Consider the following 27,757-nt stretch of genomic DNA (forward strand, 5'->3'; position numbering starts at 1 on the left):
CGTCAAACATACACGTTGTCATGAGCTTGATCCGCGTCCTGATACGCTCGCGACACGCCAGCCACTGCATCAGCCGGTCCTCGCCTGTTTCGGTCCATGCTCAAATGGCACAAGCACCATCAAGCCCACCAGCATCCTCTCCATCCATCTTCAGATCTTGCCCAAGCTGGACGCGACCTGTCTCATCGATCTTACAATCACAACCATACTTCGCGCGGAAGTCGAAAGGCGCAAGACCATCCAACTTCTCGAGCGCCGTGTTGGCAACTCTGAGCCTCGCATATCTTCCCGACTTGCCCGTACTACTGGCCATGATCCGGTCGTGAATCATGACGACCGCAATCACATCTTTTCTCTCCATTCCATCGATACTAGGAAGTTCCTTTGCCATCAGCCTATAGTCCATGCAGCCGAACGTGGTCTGCAGCATGTTGTGCAGATGCGTACAAGGGTGGTTGTTGGCGAATGTGTCGTAGATCCGCATGTCCTCGAAGTACCACTGTACATGCTCGTCAAAGAAGCGCTGAACCTCAGCGTAGTTGAAATCAGAATCGATGAACATGGCTCCAATGAAGGCTTCGACAATGTCAGGAAGACACTTTGGAGGGTCAGAGACAGTGGTCCAGTAGTCTCTACTATCGCCTGCGACGCGCTTGGCTTCAAGCAGATCGGCCGCGTACGCCGTGATCTGGGACTGCAGCGCAGCATGGTGGTGGCGCAGATGTTTGTGGAACCCGATGTTAACGCACAGAGCACCCAAAAATTTGTTGCTCACCATGGCCATCTTGTGCTCAGTGAGCCACTGCGGGTCTTTGTCGGGGTACTTGTGGAACAGGTAGGTAATAGAAGCCTGATCCAGAAGAGCATCACCAAGGAATTCTAGTCTCTGGTAATTTGGCACCTTCTCGTAGATGTATGGCACGGACGGGTGCATGAAGGCAGAGTAAAGCAGCCGCGGGTACTTGAAACGGTAGGCGTGTTCACGCTCGACTTTCTCTGCCAAATCACGCTGGACAGCTGTGACCTCGGCGGTCTGGTAATGAGGCTTGTTGTACGCGGATCTGTAGTCGTCCCAAGTTAACATTCTGTGGTCATCGGAATCAACCAGAGCTGTGACAGCCTTCACAGCCTGAGTCCAGTGCTCGGCTTCCCACGCTCCAGGCTGGTCCCAGGTCAGGTATGCAGCACCAATCAGAGCCTCGCACACATCAGCGATCGTCTTCTCGCCGAGACCGTGCGTTCTAGGCTCGTGGAAGTTCTTCTTTTCCTGGCCCTTGATAACTCCAGTGCCGACGAGCAGCTTCAGACCCTCGGGATACCAGTATCGTCGATTGAAGGCCATGCTGCGAATCTGCTCGTACAGCTTCAGCTTCACAGCAGTGCCGAAAAGATTCTTGTTGCAAAGCATTTGCATCCTGCGAACGTGGAATTCAAATTCATTCTCATTCGGATTCTGAATGAAGGTCGATATCGTAGTTGCCGTCTTCAAGAAAGTATCGCCGATGAATTCCAGCCGTTCATAGTTTTCGCCCATTCCGTGCTGGAAGTTTACTCGCTCTGCATCATGCTCCCCTTGATTGTCAGAGTCCTTGGTGAAGGCGGCAAGAGCGAATTTCGGGCCGCAGTCGAGTCCAATTGCGGTGCATCCTTCAATGGCAATGAGATAGGACTCGATGCGGTGAATGATTGACGGCCACACAATACAAGAGGTAGCCACTTCTGGTGTCAAGGCTGATATCTTCAGTGGTTCCGGGCACAAGTACGCCTTTTTGATGCCCTCAACTTCTTTCTTCTCAGGAGGAGCCAGCATGTTTCGCCGTAGCACCGCTAATTCAGCTTCAACGACAGGTTGATTCTCTGCCCATGTGATCTTTGCACGCGACTTCTTCCACAAGCTGACACTGTAGGCGAGGATCGATTCGCTATTCTTGCCCTTTGCCGCATCATCAGGGATTGGGTCGTCCTGTCTCAACGAAGGTTCCACACACTTCGAAAAGAACTTGCGGCTGCCGTCGAACTTGTCCACAATGAACTTGTTGACGAAAACATCATGAGACCACTCTGGAGTCCATCTGAGCTCGTCGTTAGCGAGCACAATGTCCAAAGCAGTCCAGTCAATCGCTTTGATGGGACTGATCGCCCGCTCTGCCTCTAAGCTGTGCTCTGATGTTCCCAAGTTGATTTTTACAGGAGCTATCCAGTACGACAGTTTAAGAGGCTCTTCTTCGTACGTCTTGCTGAAGACATCTTTGAACATGCGAAAAGTGAATGCACTTAGCTGTGCGAGACGCTGGTCTGTGACGATGAGTGGCAGTGTTAGGCTCGCTGACTTTACTGTCGTGGCATCGCCATTGTTCCGAAAGACCGGGAAAGAGGGCAGCTGTGGCAACGGAGTTCTCGTCAGGAAGGCAAGCGCTTGATGTGGCCGATCCAGACCCTCAGGAAAGTCGACAATGGTGACCCAAAGCTCCTTTGGTAACAGTCCTCTCTGCTCCGTCCAGATCTTAGGCTTGATCTGCATCGCGTACCCAGAAGTGGCTTTCATGTCAACTGCCAACAGCGCACTCCTCATGGCCGGCAGTTTCTTCTGGTAGATTGGGATGAGATTCTCGTTGAGGTATCCGTGGGTACGCAGATATACACAAGCATCGAACGCCGCGGAACGCTTTGCTAACGACTTCTTGGTGTGAATCTTGCCAATCTTGGAACGCAATGGAGCATTTCCTGGCAAGACAACCTCGGCAATATACTTCGAACCTCGATTTGACACAACATACGTGGGATGCTGGGGCTCGTCAGATTCTGTGGGTATGGCCGTGACAAAGTGAGCAAGGATAGTCAGCGCGTTGGCGTATGTCAGCTTGGCTCCAGATATTGGGTCAACCCGGACCTCCATAGTCTTCTCTCGTTCGAGAAGGACTTCAAGGCTGTCTGAGTTGCCTTCAAGCTTGCGATCTTCAGGAAGCAGATCGCAGTACCGGCGCATGTTTGCCTCCGCGTAGCGCACTTCGTTCAAAGTCTGTGAGTGTATAGAGTTGCCGCGCTCGATCATGTGGATGAATTTTGAATTCTGGTTGCGAGCGCGGCCTCGCGACTGCACGTACTGGATCATTGTCGCGTACATGTCGAAGCGCACGATCAGGTTGCAATCCGGTACATCAAGACCTTCCTCAGCTACAGAAGTAGCGAACAGGCAGTTCAGCTCACCCTTTCTGAACTTCAGCAGAGTCAAAACTTGCTGTTTGAACGAGAAGGAATCTTCGTCCAGTCCACCATTGTTGGAACCGACGAGGAAGTGGCCTCGCATATGCGGCGTACTCAATCGCAGGAAGAGGTTGTGCAGCATTCGTGCTGTATAGCGTCGATCGACGAAGACGATACAACGATGATCCGAAGGACGTTCGAACTGCAAGCGCAGATAATGTTGCAATTTTTGTACTTTCGAGCTGAGGTCAGTCGAGTGAAGCCTGTCGAGAACGTCTTTTCGAGTCTGAACATATTCGATTGCTTCGCGGATCTCTTTTACAGCATTGTCCAGTTCTGAAACTTCTTGCTGCACTCTGCGAGCGTGGAACTTCTTCTCGACTTCCATTTCGTACTTGCCTGATTTGTCATGGGAGAAGGCGTGTAGCAGGTAACTGTCTGCACACCATCGTCCCAGGTGTCGAGCGATCTGAGCAGCGCGCTCGAAGACGTTTGAGAAGACGGGTATATGCTCGAACCGGGTCTTGATGTCCCGCAGTAGCTCCGTTTCGAAACCAGCGTGCGGCAAGGCGTCATAACTCAAGACCTCCTCCTTGGGCTTCTTTATTGCTGCTGCCAAGCTCATGTCGCTTGTCGTAGCAATCTTGGAGTCCAGAAGGCATTCGAGTTCAGATGCTGCCTGCACCACGTCCATCTTTGCGTCGATGGGACTCGCTGTCATTCCGAATATACGTGGTCGTGAAGCGAGCTCCTCCGTAAGGTAGAAGTCTTTGATGATACGAGCGTACGAGTGATTCTTTTTGGTATGATGAGCTTCGTCAAAAATGAGAAGATTGATCTGGCTCATCTTCAGGTAGCTGTGAGCGAGCGCTTGGTTGAGGATCTCTGCAGTGCACACGATGACTTTGTTCTCGGCGAGTTCCTTGAGCCATCGTGCGCTGTTCCATCGATCTGTGTTGTCAGCTCCGCAAAGTCGTGCTACGTTATGATCAAGGTTGCACTCTAGCACAGAGTACTGTTGATAGACCAATGTCACGGACGCGACGAGGAAGAACGAAATCTTCGCCGGAAGTCCTCTGGAACGATTCTCGATCTCGTTGTCAATGACCCATCGGAGCAACAGGACTGCAATGAGAGTCTTCCCGGATCCTGTGTCCAAGACGGCGATTGTGTTCTGCTGCTTGGCGCGTTCAAACAGCTCGATCTGATACTCACGCGGATTCTTTACGATCTGTGAGCCGCGTTGTTGGGAGGCTAGAAGCGAGTGAATTGACTGGTTATCATCCAACGCATCGGCCGCCTTCTTGACTTTGGGCTTCAGTGCTTGTTGGCCATCGGCACTGGTGATCCAATTGTCGAAGATGGCGCGTTGTGTACGACGCTTCTCCTTCCAGCTTGCAGCCGTCGACGCGCCATTGAGGGGCTTGACGGCGTCCTCTTCGTCGCCGGAGCCGATCAGGTCGTCGAGTTCTGGCTCAAGGCCATCTGCAGACGGCGGGGCCTTCTCGGGTGCGCCCATGTTGCAGCGAAAAGAATGGATGTGGTGAGGTTAGTGGATGAGAGTTGGAAAAGCGAGCGCAGAGATCATCTGCCCGCGAGCAAAGAGTGTGCAACGCGCCGCTCTCACATGAAGCAGCACATGTTTGTTGCAGGCACGACCATGACCATGTGAAGGGGCAACAGAGTGTGAATGATAGTTTGTTGTTTGCTGTGGCGTCGGACTCAGTCGGCCCGACGGTGTGGCACTGCGTCCAGCAACGACGTTTCTCTGCATGTGAAAGTCCCTCGACATCGACATCCCACCCACACAAACATGGCCGAAGAGAACCGCAGTCTCCGCTCCGTATACGACGAAGCCGAGAAGAAGCGCAACACAATCGAATCCAGCTTCGACAGCAACGCCGCCAGCTTCCAAGACAACCTAACAACCACCATCCAACTCTACGAAGAATGTCTCAAAATCGCCGACCAAATCTCCCTCTTCAGCCCCAATGAGTCCCTCGAAGACATCACAACAGACAATCTCCAATACCTCCTCCTCAATTACCGCATCTCCGAACTCATTCTCCGCCTAAACTCCCGCGAGCACCGCAAATCAAACCTCGACCGAGCTCAACAACACTACGAACGCTACCTCAAACGCCTCGACAACTACGACCTCCTCTCAAAAGACGACTTCACTCTCTTCGAACAATACCAAGAATCCCCCAACAACTTCTCCACAACCTCTTCAACCGACGCCGCAGCTCGTCGGGAAACAAAAATCAAACGATTCAAAGAAGAGAAAGCATTGAAAGAGAAATTGGCATATATACGACAAAATCCCAGAATTCTCCAAGAAGACGATGATAAAGGTCGAGAACTCCATCTCGCCAACATCGCATATTGTACACATCAAACTTTCGCCTCATTGGAATCCATCGCGCAGGAATTACATATTCTGTCCCTCGCACCACCAACACCTCCACCAGACCCACGAGGGCAGAGCTCCTCCGATGCACGCGACCGAGGGCGTTTCGCAGAAGGCTACTCCGACCGTCTCGATGGTCCACAACATTTATCTGCAGGGATGAAAGGACCTCTATTAGATGCCAAAGGGAAACCTCTTCGACCATTCACATTGTTGCCGAGACAAGAGTTGAAGCAAGGAGTTTTCCGACCGGATCATAGTTTGCCGACGATGAGTATTGATGAGTACTTGGAGGAGGAGAGACGGCGAGGCGGGATGATTGAGGGTGGAGGAGAGGCGAGTCGGCAGACAAAAGAGGTGGATGAGGATGATTATGAGGCGGCGGATCGGGAGACGATGAAGGCGAGGGAGTGGGATGAGTATGTTGAGGCTAATCCGAAGGGGAGTGGGAATACGATTAATCGTGGGTGAAGACAGCTCAGGATTTTCTGTGCTATGATCATTCGGGCTATCTACAACTGCCCGTCTTGCTGTGTCGCCGACGACTGCGAATCTACCGCTTGGCGAAGCGAGGATTGCGCAGTCGCACTCGTGTCTTTCGCGTTGAGGGTTCTACTGTTCAAGTTTCATGTGGCTCCAACATGGAGGGGAAAGAGCACTGGCGACCGATGTCAGCAAGATATCTTCTTCGAAGCCGAAGGCAAGGAGGTAAACACTCACGCTTCTCATTTCTGCGCACCTGCGCGCTCAAGTGTTTAGCCACCATTCGAGGCAGTACAGAGAACTCCTCGCTAATGCCAATCATGCCAAACAATCCTTCCAGTGCACTGTTCGTCCGTCGAGAGTGGTCTGCGTGGCAGCACCTTTCTGACGCCGGTTCCATGTTCAATGCTTCGATGCTAATCCCATACTCTTATCAATCTCTCATCGTACACTGCCGTTCAACTGTGAGCCTAAACGCCCAAGTGCAAGCTGTGTCACGCCTTCTCTGCACTCGCCCACAATGCCAGCAACGCCGAGAATGCTCTCTTCGAAGCCTCGCAGAGTCGTGGCCAGCTCGCGGACTGTGTCTTCGCCGTTAGGTTGAGCACCGCCAATACCAGACCTCCGCTGAGCCAGTTGTTGGGCTTGTTGCACAGTCGAGCCTTCGATGACACGCATATGCTGCTCAATCTCGGCCAGGTTGCTGGCGTACGAATCCATGGTCTTCTGCAGCTCGGCAGCCATCGGCAAAAAGTAGTTGCCAATCAGGTCTGTGTCGTAGTTCTCGTCACCCTCGTTGGTGTTCTGCTGCTGTTGCGAGCGCTGCTGGGAGCCGTACATGCTGCTGATGCCATTGTTGCTCAAGTTCGGGTACTGGTACGGTTGTGGTAATGCGAGGTTTGTCACGATGCGCTGCAATCGTTGACCGTCCTTGAGATCCTTCTCGGCATTCTTGCGTTGTGCATCGACCGCGTATGCGTCTGCAGAGAGCGCTTGCTCGACGTCATCGGCCTTGTCTTTGACAAAGTTAATATCTGGTATCAAACTGTTCAAGTTCTCCTCGTGCTTGGGCAAGAAAGCCTCGATCTGCTTCGCGAACTGCTCTTGCTGTTGAATCATTTTGTCCAGTGCCTCCAGCTCTTGCTTCACGCTGTCTGCGCAGTCCTCGAATCGTGTCGTGCCTTTGAGATTGTCAATGGTGACTTGTGAAGCGGCTTGCGCTGCTGGGGCTGCGCCTCCTTGGCCCATGCTCAGCCTGCCAAATGATGTCGACTGGTTCATGCTGGATGCCTGTGTAGCACCGAGCAGTGACGGCGCTTGTTGTTGAGTCGGTCTCGCAGTATTGCCGAAGAGGCTGCTTCCAGAGTTGTTCGCAGCTGGCTGTGCGCCGAAGAGACTGCCGCCGGCATTGTTGGTGGTGGGCTGAGCACCGAAGAGGCTGCTGCCAGCTTGTTGCGGCTGGGTGGTAGCGGGTTTGGCGAACATGTTTGTAGCGTTGGGAGTGTTGTTCGGGTTGCCGAAGAGGCTGCTCGTGTTGTTCTTCGGGGCGCCAAACGTGCTGGTGCTGCCGGCGTTTCCGAACAAGCTCGGAGCTGCGGCGGGCTGATTTTGCTGTGTGTTGGCGTTGCTGGTGGTGTTGCCGCCGAAGAGTGAGGTGGTGTTGTTGTTCGCGTTGTTCTGCTGTGCGCTGGGTGTGGTGTCAGTTACCTGGTTCTGCTTGGCGCGTGAAGCATCCAGCATGCTCTGAAAGCTGGATTTTGCAGCCGGCGGTGCGGCGGCCACAGCAGGTGCCTCTGTCTGCGAGGCAGGGGCGGAGACAGCGAGGACTGAACGATTGAACCCAGCCTCGACGTCAGCCGGGATGGGCAAGAACTTGGCCTCCTCATCGTACGCCGGTGCTATCTTCCACCCCTCCTCCTCGACATCGTCACTGCGCTTGTTCTTCTTCTCGGCACTGCCGTCTCTGCCACGGCCTCCTCTCGCGCCGGCGCGAAGATTGAGGTTGCTGGGCATGGTTCTTGCTCGGTATGCGCGAAGTGGTTTGACTGGAAAATGCGAGCGAGAAGGAAGTGAGAGATACGTACTTGAACATGTTGTTGGTATTCGCGGTGGATATACTCAGAGAATGGCTGCGATTGAGCATGTTGGCTATTGTCCTGCTACAATAGCGACAATACCAGCAATATGGGGGATGGGTGCATGTTGACAAAACGCGGAGGACGCGACCGAGTTCCGCTGTTCCAAAAAGGGAAATGATCGGCGCCCGACAATCCATTCTCTCCTGCCGACAATCACTCACGCTTCTATTGTCCTGTCACATTGTCGTGCACAACATCATCAATACCAAAATAGCCTCGATGCGATGCCGCTCGAAGGGTGGCTCTGGATTCAATGGGACGTGCGACTCGGGTGCTGCTCCTCACTCAACTGGCAGCTGGACTGGAGCAGAAGCACGTTTCGCAGGCCCGGGGCGTACATGCGGACGCGATAGACGCAAGACTTGAGTACAGGTGACCAATTGAGCGACACAGAGCATGCTGAGACTCTCAAAATACACGGTCTGTCGCAGAGGCACGCTGCTTCGTGCCACGTTCCCTCAGTGCATCTGCCCGAACGCGTCCTACGCTACAGCAAACTCCACCACCGACGCACAAGCCAGGAACACCTTTATCGAACACTCCAGCAAGCAGGCCACAAGCCAAACACTCCGGCATTCTCACACTCGAGCGCCCTATCACTTCACTTCTCATCCCTTCAAGCCAGCCTCAAAACCTTGGCATGGTAGAAGATAGGCGTGACATTCGAATAGTTCGGCAGATCCTGCATCAGCTCCGGAATATTCGCTCCAATTGCCTTGTCGAAATCTTCCGCGCTATCCCATAGCAAGATCGCTTGCGTATGGATACCGCTTGGGTCGTCCTCCGCGAACTGCACAACTGTGCAAGATTTCAAGCCGAATTGTTTCCAGTGCTTGTCGACGAGTGCACAGTGCTTGTTGATGTAGTATTCCGTGTTGAACTTGATATCTGCTGTTCGTGGGTAGGAGACGTACACGTATGCTCCGACATCGTTGGTCGTGGAAGCCATGGTAGTATTCTGCCTTTTTTTCTCTGGGAATGTGTTGTGACGAAAGTTGTCGAAACGGTAAGTTATACTGCTGCTATTCTTGAAGAGCCATTGCATTCGCGAAGGAATAAATCACTCGTGTTGACTAGTCAGCAATGGCTACGCAACACGGTCGCCTGGTGCTTTCGTGGCTGTTCAGCGGAGTCATTCTCCACATGAGGCGCTGTGCCCTCCTCGGCTAAGAGCTGAGCTCGACAATTAGTGGATAGCTTCAAAGCTGTAGTACGCTTACAGCGTCTATCAAAATCTACGACCATCACCTGCAACGAATAGCTCACCGAGCGCTGTACTTAATCGTTCATTCACAAAACAGCGTTCAATAATTTTGGCACGTTAGGAAATCGCCAGTTATCGTTTGGGTGACTGTGAAGAAGGCTCGAACTCGATCATCTTCAGAAAACATCGAACACTGAAGCCCTTCATTCTCTACAAACATGGCCTCCGAAACCTGGAACCCAGACTCCAACTCCTTCCCGACAATTCGAGAACTCCCCGCCATCCCCAATGCCCCAAAATATGCCGCCTGGTTCTGGGGCAAAGACGACTTCCTCGGACGACTCAACCTCCTAACCCCAACGCGAGTCAAAGCCGCAGCAGCGGAAATCCGCACTGGTGAAATGGCCCGAACAGACTTACCTTTGAACGTCCCCGAGCAACCAGCGTTCGGACGACAGCAGTTCAAACATGAAATCAAACCGCTCCGGAAAGATTATGCGTACGATGATGTTTATTCTTTGAACACGCAAAGTGGGACGCAATGGGATGGTTTCCGACATGTTGCACACCATGATACAGGACACTTCTATAATTGGACCAAAGGAGCTGATATTGATGGACCGGAGCCGAATGAGAAGGCGAGTATTCATTATTGGTCGCAGCATGGGATTGCTGGACGGGGAGGTGAGTCCCGCACTATCTTCTCTCATCGATGAATCAGTCATTGATTTTTGCATCACCAGTCCTCCTCGATTACCGCAGCTGGGCCACCGAACAAGGAATCAAATACGACTCCGCCACAGCCCACAGCATCACCTACGACAACCTCGTAGCAGTCGGCAAACACCAAGGTCTCGATATTCGACCCGCATCCCAAGGCGGTGACATCCAAATCGGCGACATCCTCTTCATCCGCTCCGGCTTCACAGAAGACTACTACTCCCGAACCGCAGATCAAAACACCTCCATCGGCCTCCGCGAATTCTCCTTCAACGGAACCGACGAATCCAAATACCAAATCTGGGCTGGAGTCAGCCAAGAAGAGAAAGTCCGCGATTGGTTACACGACTGCTATTTCGCAGCCGTGGGAGGCGATGCTCCCGCTTTTGAACGATTCCCTCCACCGCCAGAGGCATCGAGTCTTCATGCATATATCCTTGCGTGCTGGGGTATGCCGTTGGGAGAAATGATTGATCTTGAACGAGTGGCGGAATTGGCGAAGAAGAATCAGCGGTATACATTTTTCTTCACGAGTGCACCTGCGAATGTGGTGAGGGGTGTGTCGTCGCACGTGAATGGTACGGCGATTTTCTGAAGAAGATCGGAATGTGTGGGGTGTGCGTGCGTTTGACGTATGTCGCGTGTGAAAATTGCCTCCTTGCTTCTGGCGGAGTGCGGGAGAGAAGAATGTATGCAATGCAGTCATACGTTGTTGCAGTGTGCATATGGCCAAACGGAATGGCCGCAGTGCCTGAGCAGATGTTGAACATGGACCACAGTAGCTGCCACACTCTGAAGAAAACAGCTTCGTATCTGCATGCAATGAAGTGGTGCCAAGGTACGGTGCGGTTTTCGTGATCTTGTACGACGTGAGGTCTGGTGGCGATTGGGCATGGCTATCGCTCTCCTCCGAGAGGGTGCTCGATCTTGTGCGACGCGCCGCCAGGATTCAATGCCGTTTATGCCGTCTGCTGCACATGGCACGTCAAGTACGACTCCAATGGCAGTTCTAGCCTGAAGAAAGTTCCAATCCATTGATCACGATCCGTAGGCGAGATGCAAGTTGAAGCACATAAGTCGCTGCCATGCCCAGAAGGACGAACTTCTGATCGAATAGCTGTGTCCGTCTCTCGCGAGCACGCTGCCCGCCATGCAGCACTTCTTCGTCGTTCTCATCGTAGCGTATATCACTAGTGCATCAGCATACTCGCCGTTCACGATCCCTACATTGACGACACACCAGCCAATCGGAAGCGGAAGCACGAACTTCTACTTCATCGAGTTTGACATCACATCTGACAACTCCGGAAAGCAGACCTCAGCGTATTGCCAAAAAAGCTGGGGTGACAACGGTTGGACTCGTCCAGAACCATACAGTGTCAATATTCCCACTGGAGAATGGTTTCGATGCGATTCCGAACGGTACTCATATGATGGAGCCAGTGCTTTCTCCTTCCAACTATTCCCTCAATTCTCGATTGGAAATTTCTCCTTGAGCATCAAGGAGGATCTGGGGCCGGGCGTCAGGTAAGGAGGACTCTGTGCGTTGCGATCTTGCTCAAGCTGACAATCGCCAGTATTTCCGGGTTCCGCAGAGTTAACAACGGGACCGATCAGTTCGTATGCGACATCAATCCGACAGAGGTGTTTCCAGCGCAGCACGCCCATGGAGACTGCAGTATTTCGGAGAAAGCAAGCCCGTTCAAAATCTGGATCTCGCAAGCGGCAGCATGATCTGAGCCAAATTGGAGCTGAAGTCCTGCGAGAGCTCGATTGGCACAAGGGCTTGCAAAGCGAGTACATGCCCACGCAGTCTATTTCTGTGCCTTTGCGATGTATCATTGGAACTTGTAGTTAAAAGCATTGAGTCTTCGCCGTGCCTCAGTCTTCGTTCTGTGCCGTCGAACCATGTGAGCTTGCTCTCTTCCTAGACTCCGGCAAACGTAACAGAAATAATGGTACCATTGCAACAGTGGTGACGAGGGCCAATACGAAGAACGGTAAGCCAAGCCAGACGCCACCAATATCCATGCCCACGGAAAACAGCTTCGCGAAGGTAAGGCCGGAGTACATAGCTCCCAACACGTCTATCATGCCAACAAGACTGAAAAGTGTCGAAGTTTGCTCCTTGTCCACATATAAGCTCATGAGACCCCTTGTGTAGCTGCTGTAACCAGATCCGAGACTGAGTACCACCAGACCAGAGATGAAGGCTCCAAGCGAGAGTGAAAATGCGAGGCCTAGTGTCCCGAGTATTACGAGGATGAAAGAGAAGCGAGCAAGAACCAGATCTCGTTTTTGCTCGTTCTCCGCATGCATGATTTTCCAAGAATTGGCGTTCTTCCGAGAAGCCAATATGTACCGGGACAAAATTGGAAGACCCAGCAAGACCATGAAGATTTGAACGGAACCGGATACAGTCTGCACGTACCCAGTATTCTTCACCTGGATATCGTATCGCTTTGACACGAACTGCAGAAGGAAGACGCTTGTTGCTGGCGCAATTGGCTGGGAGAGCAGCGATGTGAGGAACAACAGTGCTAGCCATGGGGACTTCAATAGTGACAGACTTCGTCTGGCGTTGGCCAAGGTTTCCGAGAAGGTCAGAGTCTTGGTTTGATCTGGGCCATTCGCACGTAATGTCTCCGGGATAAAGATGAAGGGGATACCAGCGGAGAGCAGAAGAGCAACTGCCACGAACAGCAGTGGCCACGGCCCAACCAAGTTGATCAGAACTGATGCTAGACCTGGGGATGCGAGGTTGCCCAGCATGGCAACAACGTGTATACGCATGAACGCGAGAGACCTGGCGCAACTATGTTAGCAGCTGTCATGTGTTGCTATATCGTAATGCTGACCTTTCGTCTTCAGTCGTGGTATCAGTGGTGATACCAAAAAATGCCGCATTCATGATTGGTGTACCTCCACCAATGAACAGCCCCATAGCGCCCAGCCAACCTGTCCAGAGTGGTAGTGCTGGATGGAGGGCGAGCACGATCATCCACCACACCAGTACGAGCGAGCCGCCTGTCAATGCAAGAACGACGACTGGCTTTCTACCTATTCTGTCGAATAATGAATCAGTGCCATGTTTGTATGATTCGCAAACGGCCGACGCCTCACCGATCTGCCACAATGCCCCAAGGAAGTGCGGCAGAAAATCCGCATATAGCATCACATGTTCCAGATATGGCAAGAAGGTAAGCGACTCTGGACTGCACCCAGCTGCTCTTGCAGTCGTCCAGATTGGGAAGCAGCTCGGTATTTTGCCCGCGCTCGCGGCAGACCGCGTCCTCCAGGAGCTGTGTGAGTGGCATCATGGAGAAGCCTCCAGCACTGGCGCCTAAGAAGATACTGAGACACAGAAGCCAGGCGACCTTTTGGCTTTTCTGGTCACTGGGACTGGTCGAAGGTCCATCTTGAGTTGAGGAGTTGCCAATGAGTGGAGTTTGCTCAGTGGCGTCGTGCTGAAGTTCTCGGTGTACCGCCTCGCTATTGGCTCTTGCTCGAAGCCCAGGCATGTTTTCTTGAGCATGGAGCGTTCTCCTCCAGCAATGATTTCTTATCGCGAATGTCTGACTGCCATCAGGAGGGTAACCGCAAGATCAGTCGCCGACCGCATAACAGCCGAACACCGGCAGGACACAAGCGCCATCTTAAAGTAGTGCTCGTAAGCTAGGGTTGTGAAACCGGGCGGTCGGCTGCGCGTGGCATTCTGGAAAGCACCTCGACCAGCGCCGGGCGAGGAGTAACAATAGTCATGACAAAGAACTTGTATCTTGCTTCAACTGGTATGTGATGTCTGGACGTCTTTCGAGTCGAATGAAGTGCGTGGTAATCTCATCGGAGCAGGAGTGGTGTTAATTAGCGTGTGGAGACAGCGGAGGTGTAATATTGTGCCAAGCGTTACTGTCGTATGCCGTAGCTCCTACCCCACCTCTCCTTCTCTGATCAAACTTTGGCGTTTCTTCACCGTCCAGTCTTTGGTACAGAATCCACAGCATGTTCATTGAAGATGGCAGTAGTATTTGCACATACCAGAGTCTTTCTCATGTTGCAGCTCCCACCATCTGATGCATCGATCGTCATGGAGCAGCGCCCAAGATTGCACTGTCAAGCCAACGACAGCAACCTTCTGCAAGAGTCTTGCGAACTGTTGAACGGAGCACTGCAGACAGCAAACATGTTCCCAGTGCCAGGCACGGAGCATGATTTTCAGGATTCCCTTTGCGGCTTTACAAATGCTTCTCGAGATGTCTACTAGTATACTATTGTAGGCCTCACCGCGGGGCGAGTGACATCGAATTACCTACATAGCCTATATAGGCTATCGGGAAGCTCTGTGCGATCGTACCTTGGGAGGAGAGCATCTACTAGCTCACTCTAGCTATGCCCGCATGAGAGCCCTCGGCAATACCTCATGATCTCCAAGTGCATGGAAGTGCAGAAACATCCCACGAAGCTCTCTTCGATCAACAACATCTTTTCGAACAAAGCTTAGAACACAATGGCACAGGTCAAGGAGTACACGATCAATGTTCCGCAAGCCAAAATCGATCGGCTGCTGCGCAAGCTTGACGATGCTGAGTATCCAGAGGGGATCGAGGGTGGCGGGTTTACTTATGGCTCTGAGGTGTTAGTGGAACAACATGAAATGCTAATTGTCATTCTGCTTGCTGATCTGGAACAGCAAAGATGTGAAGCGTATTGCAGAGCACTGGCGCAACAAGTTTGATTGGTATGTAATAGCATCAAGGCCCAGCCGCATTGGATGCTAAAACTCACAGGCGAGCACACGAGAAGAAGCTGAATGAATTGCCGAACTACGAGGTGCAAGTCGACGTCGATGGACACGGACCTGTCGATGTGCACTTCGTGCATCAGAAGAGCGATGTCCCCGGAGCTATCCCGTTGCTCTTCGTTCATGGCTGGCCTGGATCTTTCCTCGAAGTGACCAAAATGCTCCCAATGCTCAAGGGTGGAAATGGAAAGCCAGCCTTTCACGTAGTCGCGCCCAGCTTGCCGTAAGTCGGCCAAGTTCCCGATCAAAACGCTTGCTTACAGCGCCAGAAATTATGGCTTCTCCGGCCCCGCCCTCAAGCCAGGCTTCAATGTCAGATGCACAGCCGAAGCCATGAACAAAGTCATGCTCGCGCTGGGCTACGACCAATACGTCACCCAGGGAGGCGACTGGGGCTTCCTCGTCACTCGAGCCATGGCTCATCTCTACCCTCAGCACGTCAAAGCCCACCATATCAATTGGGCCTGGGCCGGCCAGCCTGAAGAATTTACCAATGGCACCAAAACCCAACCAGAACTCAGCGAACGCGAGAAGAAACAAATGGCACAAGCTGAGAAGTGGAATCCTTTTGGAATGGTAAGTCGAGCATTAGGACAAATTCTTTCCACTTCTGCTTACGCTCAATCCAGGGCGACGGCCGCGGCTACGTAGCAATGCAATCCACCCGCCCCCTAACAATCAACTACGCCTTCCGCGACTCCCCCGTCGCACTGCTAGCTTGGATCTGGGACAAACTCGTCGACTGGACAGACGACTATCCCTGGACCGAAGACGAAGTCTGTCTCTGGCTTTCCATTTACGTGTTTTCTCGTGCGGGTCCCGACGCTGCTTCGTTCTTGTACTACGAAGCTACGCATGATATGAAAGAAGTTCCTTTGCCGGTCGTGCAGAGTTATATTAATGTTCCGTTGGGAATTGCGGATTTTCCGGTCGAGATTGCGAATATGCCGCAGAGTTGGAGGAGTGGGATGGGGCCGATTGTTTTTCAGAAGTTGTATGAGAAGGGAGGACATTTCGCTGGGTGGGAGAGACCCGGGGATATTGCGGATGGGTTGGGGGAGATGTTTGGGAAGGGTGGTGGTGCGTATGGGGTTGTTGAGGGGAAGGATGGGTATTGATGAGACAGAGTCAATTGCTGGGTCAAGGTATTGTTGCGATGTGCTATTTCTACAATGCTGCCACAGATGTACGGCTTATGTGCAAGACGACGCTTCGAGCAAAAATCACGCTAAATGTCTTGTTCTTCGCTCAAGGGCAGGTCTGTTCATGCTATCGATCTGGCCGACGGTCGTCTAGCTTGGATGACGTCCGGTTCACCTTCCGCAGGTGCTCTACCCATGATGAGTTCCTTGTTGAAAGGCGCAGTCGTCTTTCTGTGTGGGACTGGTTCTTCAGTGGCCCAGCGCCAGATGTTCTTCGTTGCTCCTTTCGTTGCAAATTCGATCAACGGCGTGATTACGATTGTCACAAGCAGTAGACAAGCATAGCACACTGCTGCTGTGATCAACAAGATCGCCCAGTAAGGTAGACCCAGATCGCTCATGGACACAGCGACATATGCGCCAAGACTCCAGAAGATGAAGCCGTGCAACACTGTTGAAAGTCAGAACAGTACCATGCCCAGGAATAACAATTCACTTACGATACAATGTCATAATATGTGGGTGGAAGAAAGTCACCAGCTTGATACTCAAAGCCTTCTGAACCCACACAGAGAGCTCAACAATAAGCTGTAATCCCAGACTAAAGGAAAGATGCGCAAACGTCGGCGCGAAGTATTCCGGATATGCATACCAGATCGATGGTATTGTCTGGTACACGGGCCTGCCAGTGGTAGTTTCCGGGTGTATCGCATTGTCCCATGACATAAAAGAGAAATAGTAGAAAGCAGAGTTGAACAAAAGTACCAGCGGTGTGGCGAGAGTGAGGATGGTCGCGAATATCAAAGTCGGGTACAGGAGCCAGGCCCGAGCTTGGATCTTGCGTCTCCAGTCGTAAGTTATGTCCACATCAGCGAGCATCAGGCCGAGCCAGTGGCATGCAGACCAGCTTGATCCATACCAGCCCATGGCTATGCTGAAAATGTAGAAAGACATTCGCTTCCAAGGCTTCTTGATGTCTTTGATCAGGACTGTTGCCAGGAGGACCACGAATGAGAATTGAAGCTGGACAGGAATCGTCCACAGGACACCGACGCAGTAGTTGTTGATCACCTCAGGTGGGTTGTTAGGGATGATGTAGCTCAGCTCGACCAGCTGATTGAGGAAGATTCCAAAGTTGCCCTGCGGCACGACATATGGCCAGACGCTGTAACTGACACTGGGAAGCCATTCCAGTCGACCGGTCAAGCCCAGAGATAGAAGGAAATAGGTCAGAGTCATGAAGATGAAGACCGGAATCAACATTCGTGGTGCACGAAGCAACATCTTGTTCGCAATGTCCTCGAATTTGCCAGTCTTGAGGTAGCGTTGAGCCAGAAAGCGACAAGACGTGACGAAGAAAGGTCCAATCCACAGAGGCGTGAGGATGTAGGGGCCGAAAATGTACGACAATATCCTATCAGCTGCGAAGTGCATCGTAGAGCCTTGAGCTTCAACGATGTAAGGCCAGAAAGTCAGTGCGAAATGCCGCACGGTAACCATGATGCAAGAGATAGCGACGAGGCCGGCCAGATAGTCGATACGTTGTTGAGTCTGCGGGACCTTTGGTGCCTGCGGAAGCTGCTCTTTGACAGGCTCAGCCGTCGCAGCTCCAGTGAGAGCATCCGGCACACCAGTCTTCTCGTTCATGATCTTCCCCATGGAAATGTCGTTCGGCGCCTCTGGCACTTCAACCGAGGGGAACTTCTCCTTGAGACTTTTGTGACTTCTGATACTACGAAGACTCTTATGACTCGCACGTTTTGGAATAGCGTCATCGAGATCCATGAAGCTCATGCGTTTGTTGTCTCCAGGCATTTGGCCGTCTTCAGCCCAGCCGCGAGGGGGCGGAGGCCAAAAGCTGAAGCCTCTGACTGGGCTGAGCGGGCGAATCTCATCACGATCCTCGTCATCATCGTGGTACGGACTCACTTCTCCAGTAAGCTGACGAAAGGCTTGTTCTCGAGGACTGCCGGAGGAAGAACCAATCGAGCTTCTGCGGGTGTCGCTGGCGCCAACAAGATCGGAATACGCCCTCGAACGCGAGTCAAAGTCATCTTCAGCCTCATCTTCTCGCAAAGGATCGGCGAAAAGAGAGACTGCAGGATGTTCCGACGATGGCGGGATCAGTACACTGTCAGGCGTTCCACGCGAGTCCTGAGCTCGTGGAAGTGGACTAGAGGAGCTTCGAGAGTGGCCAGGCATCCAGCGACCATTCGCAGATCTAACACTCCGAGCCGGCGTAAGCATTCCCTGTCCTGAATCATACGCAGAAAGCGGTGTAGCGGACCCAGAGTCGCCTTGGGAAGAATATAGAAACGGATACGGTGCGTGATTCTCGCCCCGTGAAGTGTAGCCTGGCGCTGGTGTCTCGAACCCGGATGCGGTGGCACTCCCCAAGGTCATATACGGAGCCTGAGTCGAAAGCGGTCGTGGAAATGCCATACCCATGTGGGGGCCGAGCGAGTCTCGCAGAGATCTTCTCAGTGCATTCGTGGAGTGTCGCTTCGTGCCTGGGATCTCGACTTTCTTCAGCTTGTACCAAGGCCCGCGTCGGATCAGTGCATTCAGTATGGCTGCAGCACCGAAGAAGCTGAAAGCGGCGGCAACGAATCCAGCTGCGTCACGCAGCCCACGCTGTCGCAATGTTGCCTTCCATGGACGTGTAGCGGCACGAGAATACTCTGTCGAGCCGCGCAGAGAGATATCGTCAATTGAGCATTGTCTTGCAGTACTACACCTCTTGTCATAGGCGTTATGGTCGGAACCTGTCATCAAAGAACTGTTGAAGAAGGCACGGATCCATCTCACACTGCCATAGGAGCCATTCAGTGGTGGTCCTTGCATATAGTTCCGATCGCCAGTTGACCAGTGGCTGAAGTAGAAAGTGCCAGGCGCCTCGGGTATAGCTCTGTCGTCTTTTGTGATGTGTCGAGAATTATTTCCGTTGATCCAGAAGTCTACGACTGTCTCGTTCCAATCGAATTGCAGCTCCATGAAGTCCCACGGCGATCGCGGAGGGAAGCCAGGTGCAGTGCCGTTTTCGATGTCTGTATAGTTCACCGCGAGACCATATGATGGATATTCGCCATTGACAGTCTGCATGACCCGAGCAAGACTTGCGTTATTCATGCTGAGGAGATCGAGCTCCACATCCTGTGAGCTGTTGTACTTGACGTACATCGACATTGCGCTGCCTCCAGCCCACGGTTGCGCGGATCGCATCTCGCTGCGGAAAGTGCCATATTGGATGTCTCGACGCATTGAACGGAGCTCAGCTCCGACTGACAGATGATCGTATCGAAGCGGAGGATCCAGGATCATTTGCATGCTCGGTGTTGTTGTGTTCAGATTTTCCTGCCATTCCCATGTTGCATTCTTGCCAAACTGAATATTGACTGGACTTGCGCCTTGCGGAAATATGGTGTTCCATCCTCGTTGATTTTTGTTGCGAAAGCTGCGCACTTCGAACACATGCTGGTCGACAGACTGTGTTTCGTTGAAGTACAATATGATCGACTCCGTGAAAACTTCCTGCGTTTTGGGGTCCCGGAATCCGCAAGAGCAATCGCTCGATGATGTGACATTTTGCGCGTTACTGCTGACCACCTGTGAGAAGAAAAGAATTGCTAAAGTGGTCAGCATATTGATTGTTGCTGGCCGTTCGCCACACGTGGCGATATAGAGGGACAAATGAAAGATTATGAGCAAGAAGTAACGTTTCTTCAGAACGCTGAGACGAGGATCTGGATCCCATGCAGTTTCCCAGCATCCACTCGTGGCAACCAGGTGACAGTAAGCCACAGCTGTCTAGATGATGATGATGATGATGCTTCTCGGAATAGGCAAAACGGTGAGCAGACGCAGGATCCGAGTATCATTCTTCAACGATGTGGGGAAGGCTAACCTCGCCAATGCCAGCCATACGGCATAGCGCGATCGAAGTACTGAGCCCAGAGCATCACACCAGCGCAGGAACAGTTTGTCTCGCGGGACTGAGACCGTAGCCGTCGCTTCATGCTCGTGGCATTTGAATTCTAGTGGTGTCAGAGACATCGTTGGCGTATGTCTCAGTTGCGCCGGGAGCAATCATCCGACCAGAAATTCGTCCAGTATTGAGGCCGCCTATCTCCCGGTTGAGCTCATACTGACTGGGTCATAGGCTAGCGAATTGTCTGAAGTCTATCCTTCCTGTCGTTGCTTCACAGCCTCACGATACTCAATTGACGGGCTGATGTGTTTCAGGCGTGACGTGATGTATTGTCTTCAATCTGCGGGTACCAGAGTGGCAACGCGGCATATGACAGGTCGCTGATATCGATCGATCTTCACGGATACTGTGTGTTGTGTGAGGAACTTGCTGATGCATAGAGCAGGTTCTCGGTATTGAAATCGCGGGTGAGGGAGATTGTCGTCAGCTGGAGAAGACGCGTGGAAAGGTAGCATGTGGCCAGCCATCTGTCGCCCCCGCAGCGACAAATGCAGGAACACAGCAGGCCAATGCAGGTCCAAGTAGGAGAAGCAGGCCGATGACGCGGCGGGAGCTGCAAGGTACAACGCATGTTGGTGGTGAGAAAGAGTGTCAACAAGGGCAGTGGCGGAAGTTTGATCTGGAGTGTGAACTCTTGAAATATTGATGAAAGATTTGATGTGCACCCCGCTGGAACCTCAACGCCAGCCATATCGCCTAATTTCACTATTTGAAAGACAATTTCTAAATCAGTTCACCAGCCATGTGTAAGTCTTCTTGGCCAACCAGATTGATGGTGCATCGATCAATCGGAAGAAGAGTTCTGCGAATACGAACACAGCCAGGAAGCCAACAAGGAAAATCACACCATTGGCACTTGCTGTAGAGAGGCCTCTCTCATCGCGGAGGACTAGCCAGAGCTTGATTCCTCCAGTCCAGAAGAATATGCACTGCGCGACGAAGATGCCTATGCGTCGTGATCAGTGAAGTGCGAAGCATGTCCGCTTAGGATCGGTACATACCAAATGATCTCTCTCCCAGGTAGACCAGTGGCTTGAATGACAGGTAGTACTGCGCATTCTCGAAAAGCTCAAGTGCGAGCAGAATTCCAGTTATGACGAACCAGTCGTCCAGTCGTGCATATGGCCCAGCCTCGACGGTCGTGCTAGGCGAGTATCTAGTGGAGATGTCCAGATATGGATGCAGCACCAACAGCTTGTCCATGTACTGCGGCCGCACAATGAAGGCATACTTGAAAGCGATTCCAATTGCGAAAAGCATTGGAGCAATAGCCGCGTAAGGTATTCTCCAGTCGTCGCGCACTTTCAGGCCTGCTTTCAACTCTGCCTTCAGCGTTGCATTGATTGCCAGGTCAGCGAAGATCAGTCCCGTTACCGAGTACCAGCCCCAGTAACCCATCCAGAAGGAACCCAAGGCGAACAGTCCCAGGCCAGAAATGTGCCACTTTGGTCGCGAGAATGGTAGAATGACCATGAGGAAGTAGACCGTATACGACTATAGCTTGTTAGCCATGATGCTCTGTGGATGTGAACGGGGATTTCTTGCCTGAAAGTAGATGATTGAAGGAACCCAAAGCGTTGCAGTAGGCCAGAACATGTTGGCTGCCTGTTTGTAGTGATCGTAGGTCAACCAGAAGAGGTTGAAGAGCGAATTGAACGCAGCTCCGCCATCGTACACCGTCGTCGGTGTCATGATTGATTCGTTTGGCAACTTCGTCTTGAACTCATCGATGTATCCCACTCCTATGCGAGAGAAGATGAGAGTCGCCATTCCAGACCCGGCGCACAAGATGATCACCATTCTCACATTGCGGCGGATGATAGTTGCGGCATATGACTGTCCCGTCGGGTTCTTCAAAAACGATACAGCTATTGTCCTCATGGAAAGAATGATGAAGAAGTTGTATATGAGGCTCTGATTCCACAAAGGCACACTGAGGATTTCTCTCAATAGATCCTGATAGACCGGGCCAGGCGTATCTCTCGAGACCAGAGTTGGTATGAACGTCTGGAAGTAGGTCCATATGAAGCTTTGAATGACCAGTACTCCGCGTAGACCGGTAATATAGACGTGATGCCCGGATCGATCAACGGCGAAGACATCCTGGATGATACTGGCGGCGCCAGATTTATGTGGAGTTGCAACTCCAGCAGAGTCGTCACCTGCGCTGAAAGAATTCGAAGAAGATCGATTTCTGCTGCCAGAGGACTTCTCCATGCTTGTAGTGCTGTGGTCGAGATTTTCTTCGAATTTGGCCGAATCGTTTGGCGCCATATTGGCTGTTGTTTCTGCTGTCGCCATTCTCGAGGGATCTGTTCTGGTGTCGTCGAATGTCATAGGCATCGGCGTAAGCAACAATCAGCACCTGCAACATATGACTTGGATGCTCCAGCAGAGGAGTTGGGCCGTCGACCTGTGGCCACTGGGAGTCGCTGGATCGTCCTGTGCGAGAGGAAGCCCGCCACGAGTTCTAGATGCAATCCTCGCGTACGGCAGGCTGAGCATTGCAACTCAACAAACTGATCGCGGGACGCTGCTTACGAGCATGTGGGCCATCGATCCGTGCGTCTAGCATGTCTCGCGGAATTCCAACCTCTGCCAAGTCGCTGTCACGCGCTGAGGCTATGCCCGGGTGTGCGAGGTCCGATAGTGGTCGACATGGTCTGCATTGTCCCATGCTCACTGGCAGAGTTCGCGTTGTGGTGAGACAAATGTCACGTCTGCGGAGAATAATGATGACAAAATGGACTTGGTTGGGTGCAAAGATTGGTACGCTTCATTGAAGCTACCAGGTGTGATTTGAAACAATATGGAACTGCTGCGGCTTGCGAGGATGACACAGCGGGGCTCGAAGGAGTCTGTGGGAGTGAAATGAGGCTTCGTGGATGCTTCTTGATAGAACTGCCTTCTGATGATGCTGATGGAGTGGGCGTGTAGGTGATCAGGAAGATGGAGTTGAAGTCGATCCAGGCGCCAAGCGGCGTACAGCCTGAGGCCAAAACAACGCGAACTTGCTGCTTCCTCTTGACAACGTCCCGTCTCCATCCTTCATTGTCACGTCAACATGGCAGAAGTGTCTCAAACCGCCCAAACTATCGCAAAACAAGTGTGTACCTGCGCCGCCACGTTCCTTCTGCAGCCTGAAGACCCACTGGAAGGATCCGCTTGACCTCACTTCCTCCACTACTCGGCTCAGGCTGTGTCGATGGTGTCAGCTCAGTATCGAGTCTCGAAGCCGATGCGGAGTCGAGGGCTGGCAGTATGGACGATCGCGGTGCATCTAGACAATATTGCACATGCCGAGTCTGTCGTGCGATGAGCCATGCGACTGGATCGTCATCCTATTGACACGATTGATATCCCAGGCGATGTAGCATCTTGCTTTGACGCATATGCATGCAGGTACTGCTATCCACTCTCACCTCACCTATCTCTCATCTCTCCATCCTCAATCGCCTGGCGCGGTGCTGCTGGCAGCATCCCTCATCACCCGGTCCCAACACATCTCATCACAGCGTGCAGATCTTGAAAAGGAACAACGATGCACTCGTTCCAGAACGTCCTACCGGTGAGCCAGCACGATGCTGCCCGCTCACAGTCGCAAGCCTCGAAAAAATCGGCCAAATCAATCATCTCAGCTGCCACCACAACCGTAGCGAAGAAGGTCCGAGCAGGAACGCTGGCATTCTCGGACTGGCTACTGGACACTACACCCTTCTTCTTGGTCTCTACATATTTCATAGTCACAACAGCCATCTTCTGCTTCTGCAATGAAGCAGCCATCAAGGTCTTCTACTTCTTCTACATGTCAGCGAATTTCTACATTGCAGCATGCTGCGTCGTAGAATCATTCCTCGGACTGACACCGGTGCGAGACGCGCGCAAAGCCGCCATCGCAGTAGAAGAAAGCGGCCTCTTCCCCAGCGACCTCAACGGAACTGTCAAAGATCTTCCCACAATCGACATCGTCATCGTGGCCTATCTCCCTAACGAACAGGAAATCATCCGCAACCAAGTCCTCTACGCCTGCGAAGAACTCCTCTACCCCAAAGAAAAACTCCGCATCAACCTCGTCTACAACACCCCCAAACCCATCGAACCCCTCGAAACCGAACTCGCCCAACTCCCCACAATGTACAAAAACCTCAAAGTCATCAAAGTCCCCGGCAGCAAATCCAAAGCCGACAACTTAAACTACTTCTTCAGTCTCCGCTCCACCGCCGACATCATCGGAATCTTCGACAGCGACCACTGCCCTCACCCTCACAACCCCCGCTGGGCCGCCGAACGCTTCCTCTCCGACTCGTCCGTCGACATCGTCCAAGGCCGCTGCATAGTCTACAACACCTCCGAATCCTTCTGGGCCCGCATGATCGCCATCGAATTCGACAAAATCTACGCCATCTCCCATCCCGGCCGAAGCCGCATGTTCGGTTTCGGACTCTTTTGCGGTAGCAACGGATACTGGAAAGCTCCTCTTCTCCGAGAACATAAAATGCACGGGGACATGTTAACGGAAGATATCGACTCCGCATTACGAGCTTATGGAAAGGGCAAAAAAGCCGTGCATGATATGAATGTTTGTTCATTTGAAATGGCTCCTAATACTTTCCAAGCATTCTGGAAACAGAGACTCCGATGGGCGCAAGGTTGGACGCAAGCGAGTTGGAAACATAAATCGTTGGCTTGGACGAATCCTCCGGATGGGAAGAAACGGGGTTTCGATGAACGATACGGAATCGTATCCTTACTCGCCGTTCGAGAAATCAGTTACTATCTCGTCACGATGCATACTTGTCTCTTACTCAGCTTCATCATCGTCGGCTGGCCATCCAACGTCCACGAATTCGTCACACTGCTATTTTTCCGATATCCGATGGCGGAATGGTTCTTGTTCGCGACTATTATCGCGTTGATTTACACTTTGTATTTCACGGAAAAGGTTCGATCGGAGTTTACGAGTTGGTGGGATATGGTGGTGTTTTGTATTATTTATGTGCCGTACTTGGTCCTCATGGCTACGATGGGATTGTATGGACATGCGAGGCAGATGATTCGGTATTCGAGTTGGAATCCGACGGCGAGGAAGTGACGCTGAGAGAGACACTGGACCGGACACAAGCAATCAGCTCTCGTATCTCCTACTTATTACATTGTACATCAAATCTCTATTAACTTCTCACAATTGATTTGGTATACCTCGAGGCTCCAAACGCCAGTCAGTCACTTGTATCCGTGACGAAGAACATCCCTGCCCTTCTTCCCTCTTCCCGGAGAAAGGCAATATGCTTCAGCCCCACCGGAAGTTTAGGGCATCGAAGCCCTACCTCTTGAATAGAGTTTTAGTGGATACATCCAACCTCACCTCCAGATTCCAGATCCGACCAAAAGCATTTCTGTAGCCCTCCAAAAAGCCCTCAGGGCTCAGGGCTCAACAGGAAGACGTCTTCCACGCTTCGTCGCATGAAACCTTCTCCCTTGGCGAATGAGCTTCAGTAGTGTCCGCGGTACGCGCGTATCTCTCCCTTTGTTCCTGGCCAATGCAGTACTCTAGTACGTCGGGACCTTTTTCTTTTGGTTGACTTTTGATGATGGCCCATGACAATGTGCCCTGTCACTTCTTGCCCTTCTTCTTCTTCACGGTACCAGATTTCCCAGGATCAGCTTCGCCCTCATTCATCTCCACATCTTCATCAGGACCAGCGCCAGCAGCAGCTTGATCATCATCGGTGATGCCCAACGCAGCTCTCGCTCTGGCACCACCACGTTTCCGCAATTCGCCTGTAACACCTCTCAAAGCAGGTGGAACTTCTTTACCAGTTTTCAGGTACCACAGCTTCAGATTTCGAGCTTTATCTTTGAGTTGCACTTGATTTCTGTCTTTGAGAACTTCGCTGACTGAGCCTCCTCGGCCATATAATGCCAGAATTTGTGACCAGTGAGGACCATTGACACGCTCCAGGCCCGAGAGTAGAGCGTCTTCTTCTGGTTTTGTCCAGGGTTGGCGGACTGTTGAGGTAGCTGCGGCTCCTTTCTTTCCTCCAGCACCTTCACCAGCTTTGCCGTTGACGGCGAGACCTTGGACAGCGGCGAGCGCAGAATTGGCGGCATTCCCAGCTTGGCCATTGATCTCTGCATTTGCGCCTTTGGAGTTCGAAGTGGCTTGGGACCGAGCGGGAACGTTCATGATGCCATCGACGTTCTTTGTGATGCACGATGCAAATTCCCGCACGAAATCGCTCCATTGATATTTCTTGGGTAACTCTCGCAGGTTCTCTTCGTTTCTTGGTTCGGCCAGAAGATAGCTCTTGCGAGCCCGACTTCGATCGATAAAGTCCTGCTCGCTTGGAGACAAACTCGGTGCATCGGGATGTCGTGTTAAAATCTGGGCGTCGAGGTCCGGCGGGAAGAGTTCCTCGAGCATTTCTTCGGGATCCCCATCACTATTCATGAGGGCGGATATAAATGTTTGGGTCTTGAGCTCAAGGTATATCGCTCCCTGCCACTTCAACAAACGGTGACCGAGTGGCACAAATGTCTCCATGAAGAATTCGTTCAAGTGGAAGAAGCTGACATCGTGTGCTCCTAGTATGCTCGAGATGAAGGTTGCGATGTTGGCTTTGCGAATGATCTCTTGTTGCGTGGGCTGGAACATTTGTATCGCGATAGCATCGATGAAGGGTGTCTCGCGACTGTATACTTTCCGAGTTTGATCGAACAGGTTCTTCAGCGTCCGGTATGCTTGCCCATCTTCGGAACCGTCGCTGCGCATCATGTCTTGTATTTGCGGATAGCTTGCTTTCGAGATGGTATGTATGAGTTGAGTGGCCAGATTGTCGAGGATTGGCAGACTTTGGATCTTCAGATGCATGCCAGCATCGTCGAAATAGAACGATGATGAATCTCTGTGCAATGCACCAGAGCCAGCAGCGCCTGTGATAGTCAGCAGGATGTTACGAAAATGGACGAGCTCACGAACCATATGCCTGATAGTGGGCAGCATTCCCTCCCTCGGAGTAATTGAGAGTAGAGGCATCGAGGGCTTCGGATATCGAGGCGGCAGTTCCGGCAGTAGAGGATGGAAAGTACGGCATTGTCGTTGAGGCCGACGAGTCTCCTCTCGAGAGAGTAGTTGTCGGAGCAGGAGGGAGGTCGGCGTGGGACCGCGAGTCACTTGTAGCAGGCCACGGACCAGCGTGGGCAGCGGTAGAGGTCTGTTGCTGGTAGAAATAGGGTTGATGCGAGTATTGCGCCAATTCGGGATAAGTCGCTGGATCGGCGTGCTGCCAGTGCGAGCCCTCAGTCAAGCCCTGGGGAGGAGGCGGAGGCGGGTGGTGGTTGCTGTGATTGAACTCGGCTCCCGATGCCGCATACGCCGAAACGTCGTGCGCTGGGGCAAATGGGTGTGCTGGTGCGGGAGCTGCTGCTGCTGATGACGAGGCTGCGTGACGATTCTGGGATGCATCGTGCCACGGAGGGTAGGCGTCTGCAGCGCCGCCGTTGGGCCCCACTCCCTCCGCAGCGGCCGCATCGTCCACTCGTCGCCGCTTGGGGTCTCTGGGCGCGTTGCTGCTGCTGCTGCTGCTATTCTCCCTCTCGGACATGATTCCCGGGGCGTGCAGGTACGTGGCATAGGCTGGCGGGAGTTAGCGCTGAATGTCCCCTCC

At 52.4% G+C, this 27,757-nt stretch overlaps 12 protein-coding genes across 13 annotated transcripts; 5 read left to right on the forward strand and 7 right to left on the reverse strand.

The window, feature by feature from the left end:
- Window positions 1-100: 100 nt before the first annotated feature.
- CKM354_000455600 (uncharacterized protein) lies at window positions 101-4,723 on the reverse strand (the record flags this gene model as incomplete). Its single annotated transcript, XM_044799795.1, has 1 exon — window positions 101-4,723. The coding sequence occupies one exon, from the start codon at window positions 4,721-4,723 to the stop codon at window positions 101-103; it is 4,623 nt and encodes a 1,540-aa protein (XP_044655730.1).
- Window positions 4,724-5,017: 294 nt separating this feature from the next.
- CKM354_000455700 (uncharacterized protein) lies at window positions 5,018-6,085 on the forward strand (the record flags this gene model as incomplete). Its single annotated transcript, XM_044799796.1, has 1 exon — window positions 5,018-6,085. The coding sequence occupies one exon, from the start codon at window positions 5,018-5,020 to the stop codon at window positions 6,083-6,085; it is 1,068 nt and encodes a 355-aa protein (XP_044655731.1).
- Window positions 6,086-6,538: 453 nt separating this feature from the next.
- CKM354_000455800 (uncharacterized protein) lies at window positions 6,539-8,110 on the reverse strand (the record flags this gene model as incomplete). Its single annotated transcript, XM_044799797.1, has 1 exon — window positions 6,539-8,110. One exon carries the CDS (start codon window positions 8,108-8,110, stop codon window positions 6,539-6,541), a length of 1,572 nt encoding a protein of 523 aa, XP_044655732.1.
- Window positions 8,111-8,851: 741 nt separating this feature from the next.
- Window positions 8,852-9,184, reverse strand: CKM354_000455900 (uncharacterized protein; the record flags this gene model as incomplete). The annotated part of the gene is made up of 1 exon (XM_044799798.1): window positions 8,852-9,184. One exon carries the CDS (start codon window positions 9,182-9,184, stop codon window positions 8,852-8,854), a length of 333 nt encoding a protein of 110 aa, XP_044655733.1.
- A 473-nt stretch (window positions 9,185-9,657) lies between these two features.
- Window positions 9,658-10,754, forward strand: CKM354_000456000 (uncharacterized protein; the record flags this gene model as incomplete). Its single annotated transcript, XM_044799799.1, has 2 exons — window positions 9,658-10,123; window positions 10,183-10,754. The coding sequence occupies 2 exons, from the start codon at window positions 9,658-9,660 to the stop codon at window positions 10,752-10,754; spliced, it is 1,038 nt and encodes a 345-aa protein (XP_044655734.1).
- Window positions 10,755-11,309: 555 nt separating this feature from the next.
- On the forward strand, window positions 11,310-11,893 carry CKM354_000456100 (uncharacterized protein; the record flags this gene model as incomplete). Its single annotated transcript, XM_044799800.1, has 2 exons — window positions 11,310-11,686; window positions 11,737-11,893. 2 exons carry the CDS (start codon window positions 11,310-11,312, stop codon window positions 11,891-11,893), a joined length of 534 nt encoding a protein of 177 aa, XP_044655735.1.
- Window positions 11,894-12,040: 147 nt separating this feature from the next.
- On the reverse strand, window positions 12,041-13,680 carry CKM354_000456200 (uncharacterized protein; the record flags this gene model as incomplete). Its single annotated transcript, XM_044799801.1, has 3 exons — window positions 12,041-12,965; window positions 13,018-13,224; window positions 13,283-13,680. The coding sequence occupies 3 exons, from the start codon at window positions 13,678-13,680 to the stop codon at window positions 12,041-12,043; spliced, it is 1,530 nt and encodes a 509-aa protein (XP_044655736.1).
- A 986-nt stretch (window positions 13,681-14,666) lies between these two features.
- CKM354_000456300 (uncharacterized protein) lies at window positions 14,667-16,078 on the forward strand (the record flags this gene model as incomplete). Of its 2 annotated transcripts, none has more annotated exons than XM_044799802.1 (5): window positions 14,667-14,794; window positions 14,850-14,897; window positions 14,947-15,183; window positions 15,224-15,536; window positions 15,590-16,078. In XM_044799802.1, 5 exons carry the CDS (start codon window positions 14,667-14,669, stop codon window positions 16,076-16,078), a joined length of 1,215 nt encoding a protein of 404 aa, XP_044655737.1. The 2 variants fall into 2 exon arrangements, with proteins under 2 accessions (XP_044655737.1, XP_044655738.1); XM_044799803.1 differs by having other exon boundaries at window positions 15,230-15,536.
- Window positions 16,079-16,224: 146 nt separating this feature from the next.
- CKM354_000456400 (uncharacterized protein) lies at window positions 16,225-19,744 on the reverse strand (the record flags this gene model as incomplete). The annotated part of the gene is made up of 2 exons (XM_044799804.1): window positions 16,225-16,553; window positions 16,603-19,744. 2 exons carry the CDS (start codon window positions 19,742-19,744, stop codon window positions 16,225-16,227), a joined length of 3,471 nt encoding a protein of 1,156 aa, XP_044655739.1.
- A 1,074-nt stretch (window positions 19,745-20,818) lies between these two features.
- On the reverse strand, window positions 20,819-22,391 carry CKM354_000456500 (uncharacterized protein; the record flags this gene model as incomplete). The annotated part of the gene is made up of 3 exons (XM_044799805.1): window positions 20,819-21,036; window positions 21,092-21,584; window positions 21,636-22,391. The coding sequence occupies 3 exons, from the start codon at window positions 22,389-22,391 to the stop codon at window positions 20,819-20,821; spliced, it is 1,467 nt and encodes a 488-aa protein (XP_044655740.1).
- A 1,240-nt stretch (window positions 22,392-23,631) lies between these two features.
- On the forward strand, window positions 23,632-25,182 carry CKM354_000456600 (uncharacterized protein; the record flags this gene model as incomplete). The annotated part of the gene is made up of 1 exon (XM_044799806.1): window positions 23,632-25,182. One exon carries the CDS (start codon window positions 23,632-23,634, stop codon window positions 25,180-25,182), a length of 1,551 nt encoding a protein of 516 aa, XP_044655741.1.
- A 522-nt stretch (window positions 25,183-25,704) lies between these two features.
- CKM354_000456700 (uncharacterized protein) lies at window positions 25,705-27,694 on the reverse strand (the record flags this gene model as incomplete). The annotated part of the gene is made up of 2 exons (XM_044799807.1): window positions 25,705-27,023; window positions 27,070-27,694. The coding sequence occupies 2 exons, from the start codon at window positions 27,692-27,694 to the stop codon at window positions 25,705-25,707; spliced, it is 1,944 nt and encodes a 647-aa protein (XP_044655742.1).
- Window positions 27,695-27,757: the final 63 nt, after the last annotated feature.

This window comes from Cercospora kikuchii (assembly GCF_019650295.1).
Source record: "Cercospora kikuchii DNA, contig_00003, whole genome shotgun sequence".
Classification (NCBI taxonomy): domain Eukaryota; kingdom Fungi; phylum Ascomycota; class Dothideomycetes; order Mycosphaerellales; family Mycosphaerellaceae; genus Cercospora; species Cercospora kikuchii.